Raw genomic sequence first — 19,072 nt, forward strand, 5'->3', positions numbered from 1 at the left:
TATCAGCGCTAACACTGTGCGGGCTATATAACGCGGTGTTATCACGTCGCGCTATCAGTCGTAACCGCAGCTCCGGTCCTGTCGGAAGCCACAGGTACCCCCGATAGAACGGCGACAGTAACAAACTCCCGAAAATGGACCGACAAAAAAATCTTTGAAAAAAAAAATTTTTTTCGACACGCGCGCGATTCGAATATCTCCGAGAAAATGGTATTTCCGGTAAAAACGCTGCGGAGTTAACATCATCCTGTGAGTCATTAGCCGTCCGATCCCCAGGATCCGGAAAGATTCTCCAGCAACCCTTCTCAAACTTTTTCACGTTAACGATGTAACTTCCTAGATTCGAATCACGTTAGGTGCGAATCTTCTAACGTATTATCCGGGTATCAGTGGCGGATTTGACGGGGGGTAGCAACAAGTATCATTTCCGGTCGATGTACGTATCGAAATGATTTCGGCTGATGTAGACTTGATTGCGTTTGTGTCGCGAAATTTCGGACGGATGGATTCAGCCAGTGTGATTTGTTGTTTGGTTGCATTTTTGCTCTATTATAACACACTGGAGGCCGGTTTTGTCTACGACGACCGGTGAGTGAGATATCTACATTCATCGATTTTGTTGTTTCCTCTCATTGTCATCCCCAAATTAGATCTGAAGGGAATTCGTGTTTTGTTACGTCATCGATGATGTCATACTCATTTGGTGCAATAAATGTTGTTTTCATCTTTTTAGTTTTTTATTTGAATATTTCTTTGGTTTGCATAACGTGATATTATTTTCATGATTTTTATGCTAATGGCAACGAGTCATCCCCATTGAAGATTTGGTACATTCGAAAACATGTGATGCATACCATATATAGGTATTCCATAATCATCATCTTCATCACTAAGCATTATCGAGTATTCGAAGTAAATAATTTGAATTCAAAGAAAATGTTATTTTGATAACAGTGTGGCACAACTATATAATAATAATAAGTTTGACCATATTCATACAAAAAAATACAAGGTTCATTCTATTCTATTTTTTATTTACATACTTATAGCCCTTTAGTCATTTTTAGGAAGAACATTGAATGGAATAATTTACTGGAATTTCCTGATGATTATTTTATTTGAAGCTTTCCTTTCAAATGTTCAATATTGCAGAAACTATTCTGTACATTTTATTGAAATTTAAAATACATCATACCTACGTGTTTATATAGGATTTCGATGAAATGATTTATCCACAAACTCGGCGTTGTGCGAAAAAAAATGCGAAAATATGATCAAAAAGAGTAATTTCCTGTCTCGCTTCATATTAAGTATTATTGGATTCGAATTTGATACTGGAAAATTTAAAAAATTGTGGTTGTTTATGTGTTTGGCTTCGTCCAAAATGATATCACCTCTCGTTTCGGTAGTTATTGTTATTTCCGACTACAAACATTGAAGATACAATTTGGAGATACGAAAATTATAGTTTCTTCGGATCATTTTGAGATAAAAAAGTCTTGTGAACATGGGTCCGTTAAGGGGCCAAAGGGAGATTCAGGGTATTGAAATTTGATTATTCTTCAAATTTTTTTCGAAAAGCACCTTTCCTCCACAAGATGTTTAAATCAAATTTGGCATAAATATTCTAATAATTGAAAGTTTTCATCATGTGATATGGTAACCTTGAATTCAAATATACAAGGTGATATTTTTTCTGAAACAGTGCTCGCTTTGCTCCTCCAGAACATTTTTCTGGTGGATCACTGGTAGTTTAGAAAAATTTAAAAGAGTACTTTTGTTGTATCTGCTACCGATTTGGAGAAAAAATTTCAAACAATTCTCTAGTAATTCTAGTAAACAAATTGTTGGCAAGTCATGTTTATAGGACTCAAGATAGGACTTATTTTTCAAAATTATCCAAGGAATCCTTCATTTTCCTTTGTAACTCAAATTCAGGAGCATCTTGTATATTTTAATGAATTAAATGTAATATTTCAGTTACGAAATTATTTATTTTATTAGTGATCATCCTCTTCGATCTAAGTGCTCAATTAAAAAAAAAGGAATAGCAATTGCAGTAGCAAAAAAGTAAAGTACAAATATTGAATGTAAGTAGCTCATTTAAGTCCTTGCTGAAGATGATAATCAATTGAAAATCCAGTGGGTAACGAGGTCTATAATATCAGATACGATAACAAATGAGTGTTTTTTATCATCACTAAAATCATATGTAAAAATTAATGAACATTACAATAGTAGAGAATATAGATATTTGCTATTCACTGTTTTGTACATTTATATTTGGTTACTGAAGAGAAATTATTTCAGTATTGAAGGCTTCCAACTTCTAATGAAGAAATTATTGCCTAACCGATGCTTCAATTATAACATTCCAATAAATTGCGAATTACGCAGAAGTCAAAGCTTAATATTCTGGATGTTCTCGTTTAAAAGAAAATAAATATAGTTATCGTGATCATATAATCGAAGCTAAGTAGGTACCCATAATTAATGAATATTCATAAACCTTTGAGATCGCAGAAATTGGATTACCTCATGAATTATCTCAATTTTATGTGGCAAGCGTAATTTTGTGTTTATTTTTATCGGTACTTAAATTCTTTCTCGTAGGTTTTTCTTATGGGTACTTTAACGTTTCAGGATATAAAATACACTTGCTCTCCTATCATTAAAGAAATTAACTCGAATAACTGTGGAGAACGACAATTGTTATGATGATTCCGCCAACTTTCTCGGTAACATTGGAGTTTTAATAGATAATTTCATTGGTTTGTATGTAAGAGTAAGTGATGAAGGATATTTGGAACTTGAATGGGTCACATGGATTAAGTGACGAATATATTCCTAATAAAAATTCAATAATTTGCATGCCTTAAAATAATTCAGATAAAAAAACATTTCTTTCCGCATCGATCGTTTCATCTACGAAGTTCCAGTCTGAAGAAGAAACAAGGTAAAATTAAAACACATCCTCATAGAAGGATCTAAGAGGGTTCATTACAGAATCGCTAACTATATATTAATCAAGGATATGTGATCAATTTCTTGTGAATTAACACTAAATGATAGTCTTTAATAATAAATAAATAAATATGAGGAATTGGCAAATATACTTCTCGATATTGTAGATATCTAATCGGAGGAACAGAGATAAATTCACATTATGTAAATAAAAAAAGTATGATGCGGCATTTCAACATCGCTTCGAGGAAAGAGGGGTACAAGAAGGCGTGTTCAAAATGATTTGGGTTAGAATATCTGAATTCTGAGTTGGTATTTTCTAGGAATCGAGAATGATGTATTTTTATATTTTTTTCTATACATTCATGCAAAAAGCAAAACTTTATTGAACTATATTTAGTGGAAAATGAAGTTTTTTATTGCATTAGTGCAATAAAGTTTTTATTGCACTCATCTGTCATTCTACTTCAACGTGCTGTCACCAATTGTTCATTCACTTTCAACATTGAGGGTAAAAATAAAGTTTGAGTTAAATTGTTCGTAACGTATTAGTTCCTGTTTCAATGCAAATCGATATCAATAATAAAGTATTCAAGTTGCGCTTTTCATTTTCCTACACCTAGTGCCGCACCTCAATAAATCATTGTTTAATGCATGAACGTAGAAAAAATGTTGTATGCAACTCGTGCAAAAATTGTTTATTGCACTCGACGTGAAATTGTCCGACGAGGCCGTTAGGCCGAGTTGGACAACACGTCGAGTGCCAATTTCGACAATTTCACGTCGAGTGCAATAAACATTCACTTTTTGCACTTGTTGCATAAATAACTATTATTTTGTATGTATTCAAGGATACAATGCCAATTTCACTTTCAACGTAAGTGAGTTCAATGAACTGAATAACTAGATAATCATGGATTCTATTCACGATTTTGTAACGAATCTTCTTCACAAACTTGACAACATTTAAATTTGGCACAATCCGATATTGAGTTCGATATCAAATCCTATATTTATATTATCCTACGATATAGGTAATAATTCTTTATTGCAATAATACCAGTAAATATAAGTCCGAAGGCAAAGTGCACTTACGAGAATCACTTTCTTTATCTGTTATTTACCGATCTAGCCCAATCAGACAAATCCATTTTAGTGTGTTCCAAACCAAACAGGTTGGACAATATAAACATTATCGTCAATGGTTCGTCTTCATTTATTCACTAGCAAACAGAGAACGAATCCAATCGAGCGTATTGTTTAGGGGAGATTAACCGAAGCTAATTGAATTATCCCTTATTTAATTTCCTCTTTGGAAATGACCACACGATTTCATTTGATTAATTATTGTGATCGGACAAATGTGAGAAGTTATAATTTTCAGGTTAGCCAACTGAGAGGATTACAAACCGGATGAAATATTTGTTGTGAATTGGACGAAAGGTATTTCTGGTCACTTCTGAACTAAAGACTTCAATTGTTTTCGATGAGGAATTTTTCAATTTCCCGGAAAATACTCCGAACTTCAATAAATTGAATGATACATCTATTTTATTGCATATTAAGAGATATTTCTCAATTCTTACGTTCGTTTCGTGTACATTTTCTGTGCTATCTTGTGTTGTCCTCCTCCTCATTTTCCATTTCTTGAAAAAAAAAATTAATCTCAGAATGAGCAGATGATTTGTGAATCATCATCATCATACATTTCAATGTATGGTACAAGAGAACAGATAAAAACATCAGCAAAAACTCTTCCTGCATAGGTGTAGTGATTGCTTTGAATATTTGTTTATCAAATAAGCTGAAATATTCATATTGAAAGGCTTCTTCTCTATCCAAACAAAATCCTTTCGTCATTTCATTTCACTAGAAGTTAACGATGGATATCTTATAATCAAATCTAAGAATGAAGAAGAAAAGAACCAGAAAGAAGTAATAAATGTTATAGTTTCCATTATATACCACATTAAATGATGACAATTGAAATCACTACAAGAAATTCAAGGATAAGAAAGAATCATATCGACATTTATTAGCCGAAGACTAAAAATATTACAAAATTTCTAAGAAATAAAAAATACTCCGTCAACTTCACCTTTGCAAACCAATTTAACACCACTAAATAATGATTTCTCAACATAACAACCAGACCACGAATTTAATAGGAAATCTATCAAGTTTATTTAAGAAGGATCACCACCGCGTCACTATCTATGGCCCATGTCGACAGAATATATCATTTCTGTCCCTAGAAATCCCCTTAATATTCGAGTAAATAATAACAAAACTGCTCCGAAATTGGGAGGGTTACTCAAACTAGGACTTTTTGATATTGGAGGTGTAAACATCGGCTTCAAAATGATTCCAAAGCTAAGGTACTGCTATTTTTCATATTTGTGGAATACATAATGATTTTATTCCTCTTTCGATGAGGGTAATAGGGCGTTCTTTATATAGGTTGGGCTGCCATGTGTTTTTTCATTATACAAGCAGCTGAGTGGAGGTGGTTTGGAGATTTCTATTGCAGGGAATGTTGGTAAACGCAGCGAAGCAGAGCAACCTCTTGTAATGTTTTAGGATCAAGAATGAAATATGGAAAGGCGGCCAGCAAACTTGACTAATTGCTGCCCCTCAAATAGAGGCGCCTGAAACGGTCGCTTTACTCTTTCACCCTTCATAGAAACACTTCAAATCGAAGATTTGAAGAATATACAAATCTAGCTGTGTTCCTTATACCTATAAAGAGACTCTAGTTCAAGAAACAACACTAATAATTGATTTCAAATGTCACTTCCAAACCGTATTGACCTCCCTTCTTCAATGTCTGACTCGTTAGTTCATCATCAGTGTGGACCTTATTGCCTGAAACAACTCGCCTCCCTGTTCTTATCCTGAAATGAAAACAACACAGAAAATAAATTCTCTATATAACTTCAGTCGCATTGGCGATCAAGCGCAGCGCTGAGAACCTTTGATGCGAAGAATCATCAACATTGGTCTTCCAGCTCCCATAACATCTGTGATCTACGTTCGTATCGATCCCGATATTTCCATCGTCACATCATTCCCATAGGAACCTCGTCCCGTTTTCCAGCCTAATACAATACTGAAAGAGCTCGAAGGATATATGATGTTTGCAGAGCAGACGATCAAACCCCGTTTTCGTATAATGATAATCTCCAGATCTACGAGGTTCTCATTTCGTCACCAAACATAATATAACTTTTTGGGGGAGTGTACGAAGTTTGTGTGCGCCTCGGTTCTGGTTCGGAGATGCCATATACAACGATTGGATGCATTCTGAATTTTAATCTCTTAACGGAGGAATGCACTGGGATGTGGTGAGTGTATGCTGGCATCGCATCCAGTTTTTGAGGAACTCGATTTGGTGTAACTGAGACCTTCTGCAGATAGTTGGAGGTCTGTCGGAAATTTAATTAGAGGAGACGATGGAATGAGATTATGAATCTGGAGTTTCAACGAAATTTCGAGATGAAAGTTGAAGAATGAAGACAATTTTAGCTAACAATGAATAGTTTAGTTCAATGAAGAGAAAAATTGGTAGACTATGCTTTTGTCCCATTTGTAACGCCTTAAAATTTGCGAAATTCATTTGGTCAATTGAAATTATCAAGAATTCCGTTTAATTTGAAAAATTGAAAAAGCTTTACTGAAATATATATTAGTCACATGATATTACACAGTTAAAATAATAATTAATAACTCTGATGTATAGTTTGAAATAGATTGCTGTAGCGGTTAGTGGTAGTAGAAATAAATAAATCGTAGATGTTATACAAAAAGCTTGGGTATTTGTAAACAAAATCGTAATATTAGTCGATTTGTGGCTGCATCATGAGGTTTTCGATCAAACATGCCAGCTTAAGGGCCAAATTCTCATCAAATTTTTATTTTCTGCTTCAATATGAAGAAATCTGCGGCTAAGGCTCATTGAGTGCTCTCAAATACATATGGAGAGGCCACTATTATTGGAAGAACTTGCCAAGAGTGGTTTCAACGCTTCAAGAATGGTGATTTTGACGTGGAAGACTAGCATGGCGGTGGGAGGGAGAAGGTTTTCGAAGATGCAGAATTTGCGGCATTACTTGATCAAGACTCGTGTCAAACGCTATTTGAATTGGCAGGATAATTGGGAGGGACACAACAAGCCATTCCAAAACAGTTGACAGTCATAGGGATGATTCAGAAACAAGGAAATTAGGTGCCGCACGAGTTGCAGTCGAGAGATGTTGAACGGCGTTTGTTTGTTTGCTTTTCAAGCAGCTTTAGAGGCAAAGACGGAAGGGATTTCTGCATCGCATTGTTATTGGAGACAAGAAACGGGTTCATTATGATAATCCCAAACGCAGAAAATCATGGGGATATCCCTGCCAATCTTCTACGACGACAGCCAAACCGAATTTGGTGGGACCAGCTCGTCGTAGTGTATTATGAGTTGTTAAACCCGACTGGAACAATCGCAGGCGATCAATATCGAACGAAATCAATGCGTTTGAGACGAGCATTGAAAAACCAATGGTCGCAATACTATGGGACACATGATAAAGTGATTTCACAGCATGAAAATGCTCGACCAAATGTTGCAAAAGTGGTCAAGACATAGGAAAACGTTGAAATGGGAAATTCTCTCTCGGACTACCACTTGTTTCGATCAACGGCACATGGTCTGGCCAGCACTTCTGGTTTTATGAAGAAGTAAAAAATTGGATCGATTCGTGAATCGCTTCAAAATATGACCAGGTTTTTCAACGCGGTATTCGTACGCTGCCGGTAAGATGAGAAAAAGTATTGGTCAGCGGTGTACAATTCGAATAAATGGAGATATTCCTTTCTTCAAGGAATATTCTCTAGAACCAGTTTCTTCCGGAATACTTGAAGACTGATTCATAAATTTGCAGAAAACTTAAAATGTTCTCAAGAATTCAATAGAAAAAACATAAAATTATCTCGAACGGTTTTGAAGATAAGATCTTCAGTTTAACACATTATATCCATAAACTTTGTCGAAAACACTAGCCTACTTCAAAAACTATCACAGCTGAATGATGATAAGTGAAGTATTTCGAAATCAGAATTCATGAAGTTTATGAGTATGATGAGTAAAAATTTGGCCATTCTCATTTGGAAAACAGGGTGGTTTCGGACCAGCCTGTAAATACAAAAATAATTCAAGCTTATGCTATTAGTACTGTCAATTCTGCCAAAATTTGAATCATTCTCCTAGCTCAAAATCTCCAAGAGTTATCTACCAATCGAGCACTATTGACTCACCCTGTAAGGGTAATTTTCGTTGATGTAGAATAAGCCTTCAAAACCAAAACCTAAGTAGAAATTCAAGTGATCAACGTCAATCCAGCAGAGTTACAGACGATCACACCCCGGAAGTTCCCCAGGAAATACCACAGAATTTCCATAACTAATTTTCCGGATGCTAATTTATTCATCCCCCCATTCTAATAACCGAGAGCTGGAATCGAATCCATTCTCCGGAAGTCGTATTATCCCAACAGTGGCACAGAAAACATCAAAAGAACATCGTCTGAATACCTACAGCCGGAATGAGATTAAAAACACTGCAGAATAGAAATGCCAGAAACAGAGGAGGAACTCGCGGCCGTTTTCAAGGAATGAAAATTATAAATCAACCGGAAGCAATTTCCGAACAAACGGATTTCATCGAACAGGGTGTGTAATTGGGGTGGAAATATGGGGCCAGTCAAACCGACATCTCGGCATCGTAAATACGTGCAGTTTTTTAATAAAACCGGTGATGGCGGTCTCGCGCTGAAGGATGAATTGGCGTCCACCAGCTGAAAAGCCATTTTAATTTAAAACTATCGGCTTTTTTCTTGCTGCTGTTAACAGGGAGGTTGTCCCCAAATCGAAGCAAGAATTTGGCTCAGCTGTTACAGGCCTAACATTTGCCGCCCATCCAATACACATAGGCCTTTATGTGTTCTGACATACCGTCTGAACTACCTCCTCAACGGATTTCAACCATGGGGTTACCACTTGGTGAACATAGTCCTGCACTGCCTGGCTGACATCCTACTGATCAAAGTATCCCGGAGGCTGCCTCCAAAGTCGAAGCAAGAACTGGGCTCAGCAGTTACAGGCCTAACATTTGCCGCCCATCCAATACCCACAGAAGCTGGGGCTAGCGTAGTTGGTAGAGCAGATCTAGCGCCATGTAATCTATTTATATTAGCATTCCTAGCCTTTTCGAAACATGTGAAACTGAGAGACAATAATAAAAAAAGAGATAAAGATAAGGACGATTATAATACATCGAAGCACGGACTACACAAGCAGATCAACTCCAAATATCAGTAGATCGTTCATTCCCTTCACAAGAACGTGACCAGCTGCCATTGGACTAGAAGATGCAGCAAAGAGATGATAACTGAGTCTCATTGTGTGGTCCAAAAGGTGTACGCTACTGCAGATATGGAGGAATGCGAGCATTATAGCACGAAGAGGATTAAAGTATGGACGTATTTGTCCGCTTCTATTGTATTGGCAGCAGCGTCTATGTTGAGCAAGGAAACTGGAATAATTATCGTTGGCGGCTGTTTGCTTTATGATTTTGTGTACTACTCCGCATTGAGTAAGGTAAGGACGATATTATCCTTGTATTGAATGGGAGTGTGAATATTTTGGCCGATGTTATTTACTAAACGAATTTGGTACCATTGAATATACAGGGTGAGTCTTTCACTTGTTCATCTAACCGTAGATTCCTGAGGTCACAAGTAACACTTCTTCCGATTCGGCTCGCGTGAAAAGATAAAGTCTGTTGAAAATTTATGAAAAAAATTATTTCTCGGTTTTATCAACCGGAAGCAATTTCCGAACAAACGGATTTCATCGAACAGGGTGTGTAATTGGGGTGGAAATATGGGGCCAGTCAATCCGACATCTCGGCATCGTAAATACGTGCAGTTTTTTAATAAAACCGGTGATGGCGGTCTCGCGCTGAAGGATGAATTGGCGCCCACCAGCTGAAAAGCCATTTCAATTTATAACTATCGGCTTTTTTCTTGCTGCTATTAACAGGGACGTCACGTCGGTTCAAGCTGCGGAAAAACTAGCGGTGATGTTTATTCAGCTCGATTTTCATCAGCTACAGTCCATTTAATTGGAAAATGTCACAATGAGTTAACCTACGTGATAAATGGAATGTACACAATTGCATGCATCATAATTCAGCGAAATACAAAATGAACCTAGTACATTCGGATTTGGTTTCGATGAATTTGTACAACCTGGAAAGTGCATTATCGAGTTAAAACGATAAATAGGTTGCATATGACGATGCCAAATAAAAATAGAACTGGAAAGCACAATATATACGATTTTCCTCGATTTCATTTTATAAACAGGGTGTTTCCAAATTAGACGTGAACCTTGGAGGACGTTGGATGGCTCATTTGCATTCGTTAGAGCTATATTCATTGATAACCGAAAATCAGTAGGTAATGAGATATTTGAGTTCTGGTAATTTTGAAAAAGTTTTCATCTTACTTCGTTTTTCGTCAATTTTTTCTACATTGGCCATATTTGATTATGATTTTGGATTATTCATATGGCCAGCGAGAAATCCGGACCCAACACCGTTAGAAAACACGAAGCAACGAGAAGATTGAAAGTAAATTCCAGGCGAAAAGTAACAATTGAAGAAATAAGAAACAGGCACGTGCTTGAAAGCAGACAGCACTGTTGGTTGGCCAATATATTTTTGCTTATCATGGTCAATATGTGCCGCCTGTTCATATAGTTCGGACTATACATATTTCATCGTTTTCAAATATCCGGTTGCATTATCATCGGTGAATGCTATCATGACGATAAAGCGACCTGTCATCTACGCTAAGTGAAAGAGGAGAGGGATTTAAACGTATGTGCCTTCGAGGAAAAAAATGTCATTTCGAACCAAAGAGTAAGACATATTATTTCGAAAAATAATAGGAGTAAATCCTATAAAATGAAAATCACCTAAGAAATATTCCCAGAAGATCGTATCAGGCGAATAAATTTTTTTTTAGATTATTAAAGGAAGTATATTAAAATGATTATAATGATTAGTTTTTAGAATATCAATTTTTTAGCGTTTGTGAGCTACAAAAAGAAGATTAGATGAGGAAATCCATTACTGTCGTTTCCTACAAAATATCAACCTAGATTATTTATTATTCAGATAATCTAGACATAATCTTTTCAAACACTTCTACTTGTACCCCCCTTCTTTAAAGCGATGTTGAATTTGTCTAAGGACTGCATCAAGTATGATGCAGTCATTTAGGTTATACTGAAACGAAGTCAAATGCAGATAGTAATCTATATTTTAGTAAAGGGATTTTATCGAAATTTGACAATGATATTGTTGCGTGAAGAGTTAACGCTATTTCATACTTATATTAGACGACTAGCCCTCATAGCTATTTGTAGACACTTCACTCAAAGATATATCATCTTCACACACGCATCTCTTCCACTCTCTGTGATATTTTTTGAGCTGTGGAAAAACGTGATGTCATTCTTTTCAAATGTCTATAATTAATCGAGAGAGGTCTTAAGTGATTGGGTTTAACTCAATGATATACAATTCTAATTTTCACAGATTTCTTGAAATTGGCGTTTAGAAGATGCAGCAGTTATTAAAAAAAAAATTATATTTCATTGAAACGATTTATTTTATACGAATTATACGAAGTTGAAAACGTAGTGTTTGTTTTCAATGATTTTGTACCGTTATTGAAGGCATATATCGGTATAGGAAGTAATACTAACGTTTAAGACCGCGTTCATTATTTTGAAATGCTTTCTCATTTCATCAAGAGAAATAATATTACAAAAAAAAAGGATGAATAATATTGAAACACAATGTCTGTTTTGTTTCTATGCTTCCATAGAATGAAAAGGATCCTGTCATGAATTCATAATCATTGTAAAGGTCACTTTTGAATTCAACAACTCAGCGTTAATTCGAATAATATCTCAACCCTAATATACCGAAAAAGAAATTATCAACGATGATTGGTTATGAATGTAATGCAAGATAAATATAATTCTAGATACAACAATCTTCAACAATCAGTATATACTTTCAACAAGATTCTCTGAGCTATCAGGAAGATTCTAATGACGTTCTCTGTTCTAGGCGTGCCATCTTGGGAAACACAGACCTCCTTTCCAAAAACCCATGGACAGAAATATTCCACAATGATTTCTGGGGAACGAGACTCAACGAATCAGGATCTCACGGATCCTACAGGCCTCTATGTGTTCTGACATACCGTCTGAACTACCTCCTCAACGGTTTTCAACCATGGGGTTACCACTTGGTGAACATAGTTCTTCACTGCCTGGCTACCCTCCTACTGATCAAAGTATCCCGGAGGCTGCTTCCAAAGTCGAAGCAAGAACTGGGCTCAGCAGTTACAGGCCTAACATTTGCCGCCCATCCAATACACACAGAAGCTGTAGCTAGCGTAGTTGGTAGAGCAGATCTAGCGGCATGTAATCTATTTTTGTTAGCATTCCTAGCCTTTTCGAAACATGTGAAACTGAGAGACAATAATAAAGATAGAGATAAAGATAAAGACGATTATAATACATCGAAGCACGGGCTACATAAGCAGATCAACTCCAAATATCAGAAGATCGTTCATTCCCTTCACAAGAACGTGACCAGCTGCCATTGGACCAGGAGATGCAGCAAAGAGATGAGAACTGAGTCCCATTGTGTGGTCCAGAAAGTGTACGCTACTGCAGAGATGGAGGAATGCGAGCAGTACAGCTCGAAGAGGATTAAAGTATGGACGTATTTGTCCGCTTCTATTGTATTGGCAGCAGCGTCTATGTTGAGCAAGGAAACTGGAATAACTGTCGTCGGTGTCTGTTTGCTTTATGATTATGTGTACTCCTCCGCATCGAGTAAGGTAAGGACAATATTATTCTTGTATTGAATCGGAGTGTGAATATTTTGGCCGATCTCATTTACTGAACGAATTTCGTACCAATGAATATACAGGTTGTACACATATTTTTCTAAGGTACATAGAGATAGCTTATGATTCTGAAGCGAATTTCTCTTATGGTTGGAAAAACTTTGGTGTTCAGATTCCAGGTATGGCATAGCTTATCATGAAAATTTAAAATGGCTATATCTTTTCATCTAGATCGAACCGGTAAAAATGATAGGAAAAAAAAGTGTTTCTTTTGACCTTAAGAAGCAACTGTTAAAATATATATACAAGTCGAAGACTCACCCTGTATCGACGAAGTTTGTAATTTATTTTTCTTGAATCCTACGACCGATTTTAGCGATTTGGTGAACAAAAATAATGAGAGGCAAGCTTTTATTCGAAACACGCTGTGGGGTCCATCGTTAAGAGACGAGAATGTTTACGAACACTCAAATGTTGCCCCATCTTTTCTTTTTGACATTTCTTCTCTTCAGTAAATGCGATGGTAAATTTTGAGAGAAATTATAGCAAATAACATGTTTCCTTCTATTGCTTTCCTAAGTGAATATTCAGCTTCTTGGAATGTTCTGGGCTAACTTTATTCGAGAGTATTGGATAATGAACACTCCCGTTAATGCTTCTGACCTCACCTTTCCGTCTTTGTAATATTCAATCACAAATCGATGTAAAACGAGTGTTCTGAACGGAAACATACTACATAATGATTGCTATTATATCAATATTGGATATGTGTTCAGTAGGTATCAGAGAGACCTCCTTTGTTCTGAACTAAGGTAAAGGCTGCTATCTGATGTTCAATTCGACATTGCATTAGCTTAACGTGTACTTCTAATAAAGGACACGGAGGTATCTGTGTCGCACTGGCGACAAAGGCCATAATCAATTGTTTCGACTGGATGCAATTATTGGTTTATTGGAGCGCCTAATATCACTACGTTTCACTCTGTACCTAATCGGAGTACAGGGAAGCATTCGCCTCATGTACATGCAGTAGTGAGCAGATTAATGAGAACATATCATAACAACAGACATTTCATTGTTTTTCATAGTTGGCAACCCGTTTATATAATTACACTAACGCTATTAAGGTCAAGAGAAATGGGAAATGTGAGAAAAAGACAATTAGGGAAAATGAATAATACCAAAAACACTAACCAGGAACTTCAGCAGTATAGGAGGTGAAAGAAAAACATAGACAGACTCAAAGAATCAGTTGTTGACTGCTCGCCATAATGAATAAACCAATGGTTGGGCAAAAAAATTCAAAGAGCTGGACTGTTGACGATTGGTGAAATGTGTTTTTTCCAGATTACAGCCTTTTTTTGCTGAAAGGCATCGATCTCGTTACATAAAAAGAAGCTTAGAACAGGTCAAAGTAACCAAACTGTTAATCAACCGTTGAAGATGTTGCTTTCCTAATAAAGGTTGATGGTTTCACTTTTTTCAAGATATTGAAAGATCAAAATGCCATGCACGTCCGAAAAAACGTATGCCAAAATCTTGCCAGCTGTTGTTTACGATTTTCAGTTGGTTTGGATAGTTTTCATCGACTGCTTTCCACTCAGCTGACGCTCCCTTTGACTGAGCAATGTAGTGATGTCTTTAAGCAGCGTAAGCACGGGCGTACCCGTTCCTATCAAAGCTTGTTACTGTTTTCTGATATGTTGATCTCCGCTATCTCACACCACTTCAATTTCATCTTCATCATCGAAAGCCTAGCTTGTCGACTGTTGGACATATGTCTCTTTTTTGTGCCGTCAAATTCTATTCTGTACTATTCTAATCCAGTTTTCTGCCAATTTATTTATGTCGTCAATCCTCTTACTCTAGATGTGAAGACATATAATTCCATGCAACTACCATATATGACCAGGATGTGGATATTCTCCGTTTTACTTCATGCGTTTAGTTGTAACTTTCTCTGCTTATTTCATAGCCTAAATTTTCCAACTTGGTCGATGTTCTCCTGGTTGATTTCCAAGCAGTCATTCGCAACCAGTTTTGATAATTATTTAGTTTCCAACTAATTTATCTTCAAACCAACCTACTACTTTGATGCCTTTTTTAGCAGGTGTAACATCAGTTGTGCTGAATGTTGTGATTAAGCCAATGTCATCAGCGAAGAAGATATGGTTCAATGCTTCACCATTTACTTCAATTCCATCGATTTCAAGCTCATGGTGATCAACATATTTTGCAGAAGTGTCACACAAACTTTTGGGGAAGGTGCGTCTCTTTGTACAAGTCAGCATACCACATTTTGATCGTTGTGGTCGGAGGAGAAAAATCTGAATTATACTCATAAAGTCAGTGCTCTGCTTGTACAATATATTTTTGATCAAAGAATGTAATGTTTCAACGCATCTTTTGAGGCTTGGTACTAATAAGGAAAAAAGAGATAAATCACTGCCATAAATGTGCTCCAGGCTTGAGACTCACTGTATGACTTGGTACACTGGTAGTAGATATGAGAGTTCCTTTGTGTAAAGAACCTTACTGTTCGTGTCGACGAAGAACAAACATCAAACTTTCTGTCACTTCCACAGCGCTCTTGGTCTGATGAAATGGATTATCCAAAGTCAAAGTTCAGCAAAAATCTTCCATCAATGGAAATCCCCGTCCCATAGATCCTTAATCCGGACAGACGCAGTTCGTAGATATCTAAACCCTCTCATCCTGGTAGGCCCTGAACTGCTGCAGATCTCCCCGAACGCTGAAAGAGTGCTCGGATTATTTCAGAGTAATTTATATCCATTCTGCATAAAGTTAGTTTGGAAACAATCAGCGTAGTTTGGATTGTTTCATGAGTACGTTCATGTTTTCTTATGATAAAGTTATTCCGTTAGGATTCCGGGGATATTTTGCGTCGCCGCCGGAGTAAACGTACTTTTGAAAAGTTCCGGAATCTCAAGTGAATTGATTGGCCCCCCCAGTTCCGGTTATCGAAGTTAAAGTGCTTTGCTGTCGAATGGAAACCTGCCGGAAATGAATTGATTTTCTTTCGGAAGTTGGCTAGAAGTAACTTATCTTTATAATTAGTAAGATTTATGTAGTAATACCTCCGGAGGTGGTGGAGGTGCAGGTCTCTGAATGAAATTGGTTTGCGCGATGGTTCGAACGATCCTAGTTTTTTGAGCGGTCGTTCTCCGGATAGGACGCCTAACCATTTCGTTTCTTTATAATGTTTTTTCTTAATGGAAAACAATCCGTTCCAATTTATGGGAGATGATTCCCTAATATTAGGGGTCTGTAGAATCGGTCCTGGTTGAAGAAACCCTCCAGGTTTCGGAGAAGATTTGGTATTATTTGAGTGTTGAAGGGATTCTGAACACAGGAGTGATTTTTTTTTTCGAAACTGGCCATAGAAAGTTACGTGGAGGTAATCCTTCTTCAAGAAATGGCAACTGATGAAGATTTTCAGCAGATTATGTATTGATATCAGGCCAATTGAAAAGTCCCTGGTCTGAAGCACATATGGCGTTGCTAGTATTAATTTAATTGAATTAAATTTGGCAGCAGTCTGACCATTCGTTTGTGAGATATTGCGTTGTGAGTGTAGCTACTTTCGTTATTTGATTAAGGACGAAAAAAAAATTTTGTGTGCCGAATAATGCTATTTGAAGGAAAAAATACAAGTGAAGCAAAATCTTGGCTTGATGAAGAGTTTCCGGGGTCTGCACCAGAAAATCAACCATTATCGATTGGTATGCTAAGTTCAAACGTGGTGAAATGAGCACCGAGGACGGCGAACGCTGTGGACGCCCAAAAGAGGCTGTCACCGACGAAAAAATCAAAAAAGTTCAGAAAATAATTTTGAATGACCGTAAAGTGAAGTTGATCGAGATATCATATCATTCACGAATATTTGTACTTGAGAAAACCGTGTGCAAAATGGGTACCGCGTGAGCTCACAATCGATCAAAAGCAACAACGTGTTAATGATTCTGGGCAATGTTTGAAGCTGTTTAAGTGCAATAAACCTGAATTTTTGCGTCGATATGTGTCAATGGATGAAATATGGCTGCATAATTTCAATCCGGAGTCCAATGGGAAGTCAGCTGAGTGGACTGCACATGATGAACCGAATCCAAAGCGAGGAAAAACACAACAGTCAGCTGGCAAGGTTATGGCATCAGTATTTTCGGATGCGCAAGTTATAATATTTAATGATTACCACCAAAAGGTCCAGATCATCAACAGCGATTATTATATAGAGGTAATAGACCGTCTAAAGGAAGAAATCGTTAAAAAACTGCCCCATTTGAAGAAAAAAAGGTGCTTTTTCATCAAGACAATGCGCCGTGTTAAAAATCAATGAAAACAATGGCAAAATTGTATGAATTGGGCTTCGAATTGCTTCTGCATCGACCGTATTCGCTAGATCTTGCCACCAGCGACTTTTTCCTGTTCTCAGACATCGAAAGAATACTCGCTGAAAAGAAATTTAGCGCTAATGAAGAAGTAATCGCCGAAACTGAGGCGTATTTTGAAGAGAAATACCAATCGTACTACCAAAATGTTATCGCAAAATTGGAAGATCGCTATAATCACTATATCGCTTTTGAAGGCAACTATGTTGAATAATGAAATAGAATTTTGCCAAAAAAGTGGTACCGGGGACTCTTCAATTGGCCTGTTATTCTGTCCATCCGTCCGACCGTAATCACGGTAACTCTCGAACGAAGATGCTCCACATGCTCATTCTACATAAGTAGATAATAGTAAAAATCAAGCAGTAGTCGAATCCAAACTGAGTTCAATCCAAATAGGTGCAGTCATTTCGAGGTGGAGCAGCTAGATGACGCCGGATGGCAATTATCACTCACAGCTATACGTCTTGTCACTTGTATTATGATAAGTTTTATCTTCAAATCATCGAACTAATTAATTTCTCGCATAAAAAACGGCCATCAAAACCCTAGGCTGAAAAAATCTCCGCTATCAATCACCCAAATGACCGAACGGTTTCGTTTTTTTTTTTTTTTTGGGGCGAAGTATTTCATGAATCTATTTCGGAGCTTTGAAGCACTGAAAGCGCCCAATTTCCATTCGTATGCGTAATTTTTGTCGCGTCCAGTGCATTATTCAGATACAATCATGACGTTCGTTCCGAATTTCCATACCAAATGAATACTGTGGCTGTTCCATTTCATACCCACCCTCAATTCAATCCTGCGTTATGTCGTCCGCGGCAAATTTCACTCCCTGATCAATATTCGAGATGAATTTCGGGATTGTTTACGTTTTCGGGTGCCGTGAAAGAGTATTGTGGGCACCGGTCAGGTGAAATCGTACCAAAATTGCTCTAAAACTCATTCATTATGTCATTTTTGATAGAATTGCCTTTTTATGGTGTCATACAAAAACAGGAAAAAGAGAAATTTCAGTTTTAAAAATGACGTATCATCGAATTTTTATAAATTGCGTAGAACAACGTAAGATGCTGTTTTTATAATCCCTGTGGATCTCAATTTCTATACAACGATTCATGTTTCTTTGGCTGGTTATCAATTTTCTATTGAAAATATCCCGACTGAGAAAATAAGGCTCAAAGCATTCTTGAAATATAATTTCTTAGAATATACTGTCCTTCATATACAGGGTGTTACCAAATTAGACGTGAACCTTGAAGGGGTAACACGTCAATTTTTCTTGTTTACATTTTTGGGTGGCATGAAAGAGTATTGTGGGCTCCGGTGAGGTGAATCCAAACCAAAATTCCTCTAAAACTCGTTCAATATGTAATTTTTGATAGAATTGCCTTCTTATGGTGTCATACAGAAACAGAAAAAGGAAAAATTTCAGTTTTAAAAATAGTGTATCATTGAATTGATATAAATTGCGAAGTAGGACGACCACAGATTCGTATGAATGATTTTGTTATGATCCCTGTATTTTCTCAGCTTCTATACAACGTTGGATTAATGTTTCTCTGTCTGGTGATCAATTTTCTATCCAGAATCAGAAGGTATGCCTGCAAATGTTCTTGCAATCGATCAGAAGCAACAACGTTTTAATGATTCTCAGCAGTGTTTGAAGCTATTCAAGTGCAAAAAACCTGAATTTTTTCATCGATATGTGACAATGGATGAAAC

At 36.8% G+C, this 19,072-nt stretch overlaps 1 protein-coding gene across 1 annotated transcript in view; it reads left to right on the forward strand.

Annotated features, from left to right (window-relative positions):
* Positions 1-283: 283 nt before the first annotated feature.
* LOC123684122 (protein O-mannosyl-transferase TMTC1-like) overlaps positions 284-19,072 on the forward strand; it is a 240,015-nt gene continuing 221,226 nt past the window's right edge. The window contains exons 1-2 of the mRNA XM_045623261.1: positions 284-588; positions 12,149-12,929. Coding sequence (XP_045479217.1) covers positions 449-588; positions 12,149-12,929 — 921 coding nt within the window. The 5' untranslated portion in view covers positions 284-448. The remainder of the gene's footprint in view (positions 589-12,148; positions 12,930-19,072) is intronic.

The sequence above is a fragment of the Harmonia axyridis genome, chromosome 7, assembly GCF_914767665.1.
Source record: "Harmonia axyridis chromosome 7, icHarAxyr1.1, whole genome shotgun sequence".
Classification (NCBI taxonomy): domain Eukaryota; kingdom Metazoa; phylum Arthropoda; class Insecta; order Coleoptera; family Coccinellidae; genus Harmonia; species Harmonia axyridis.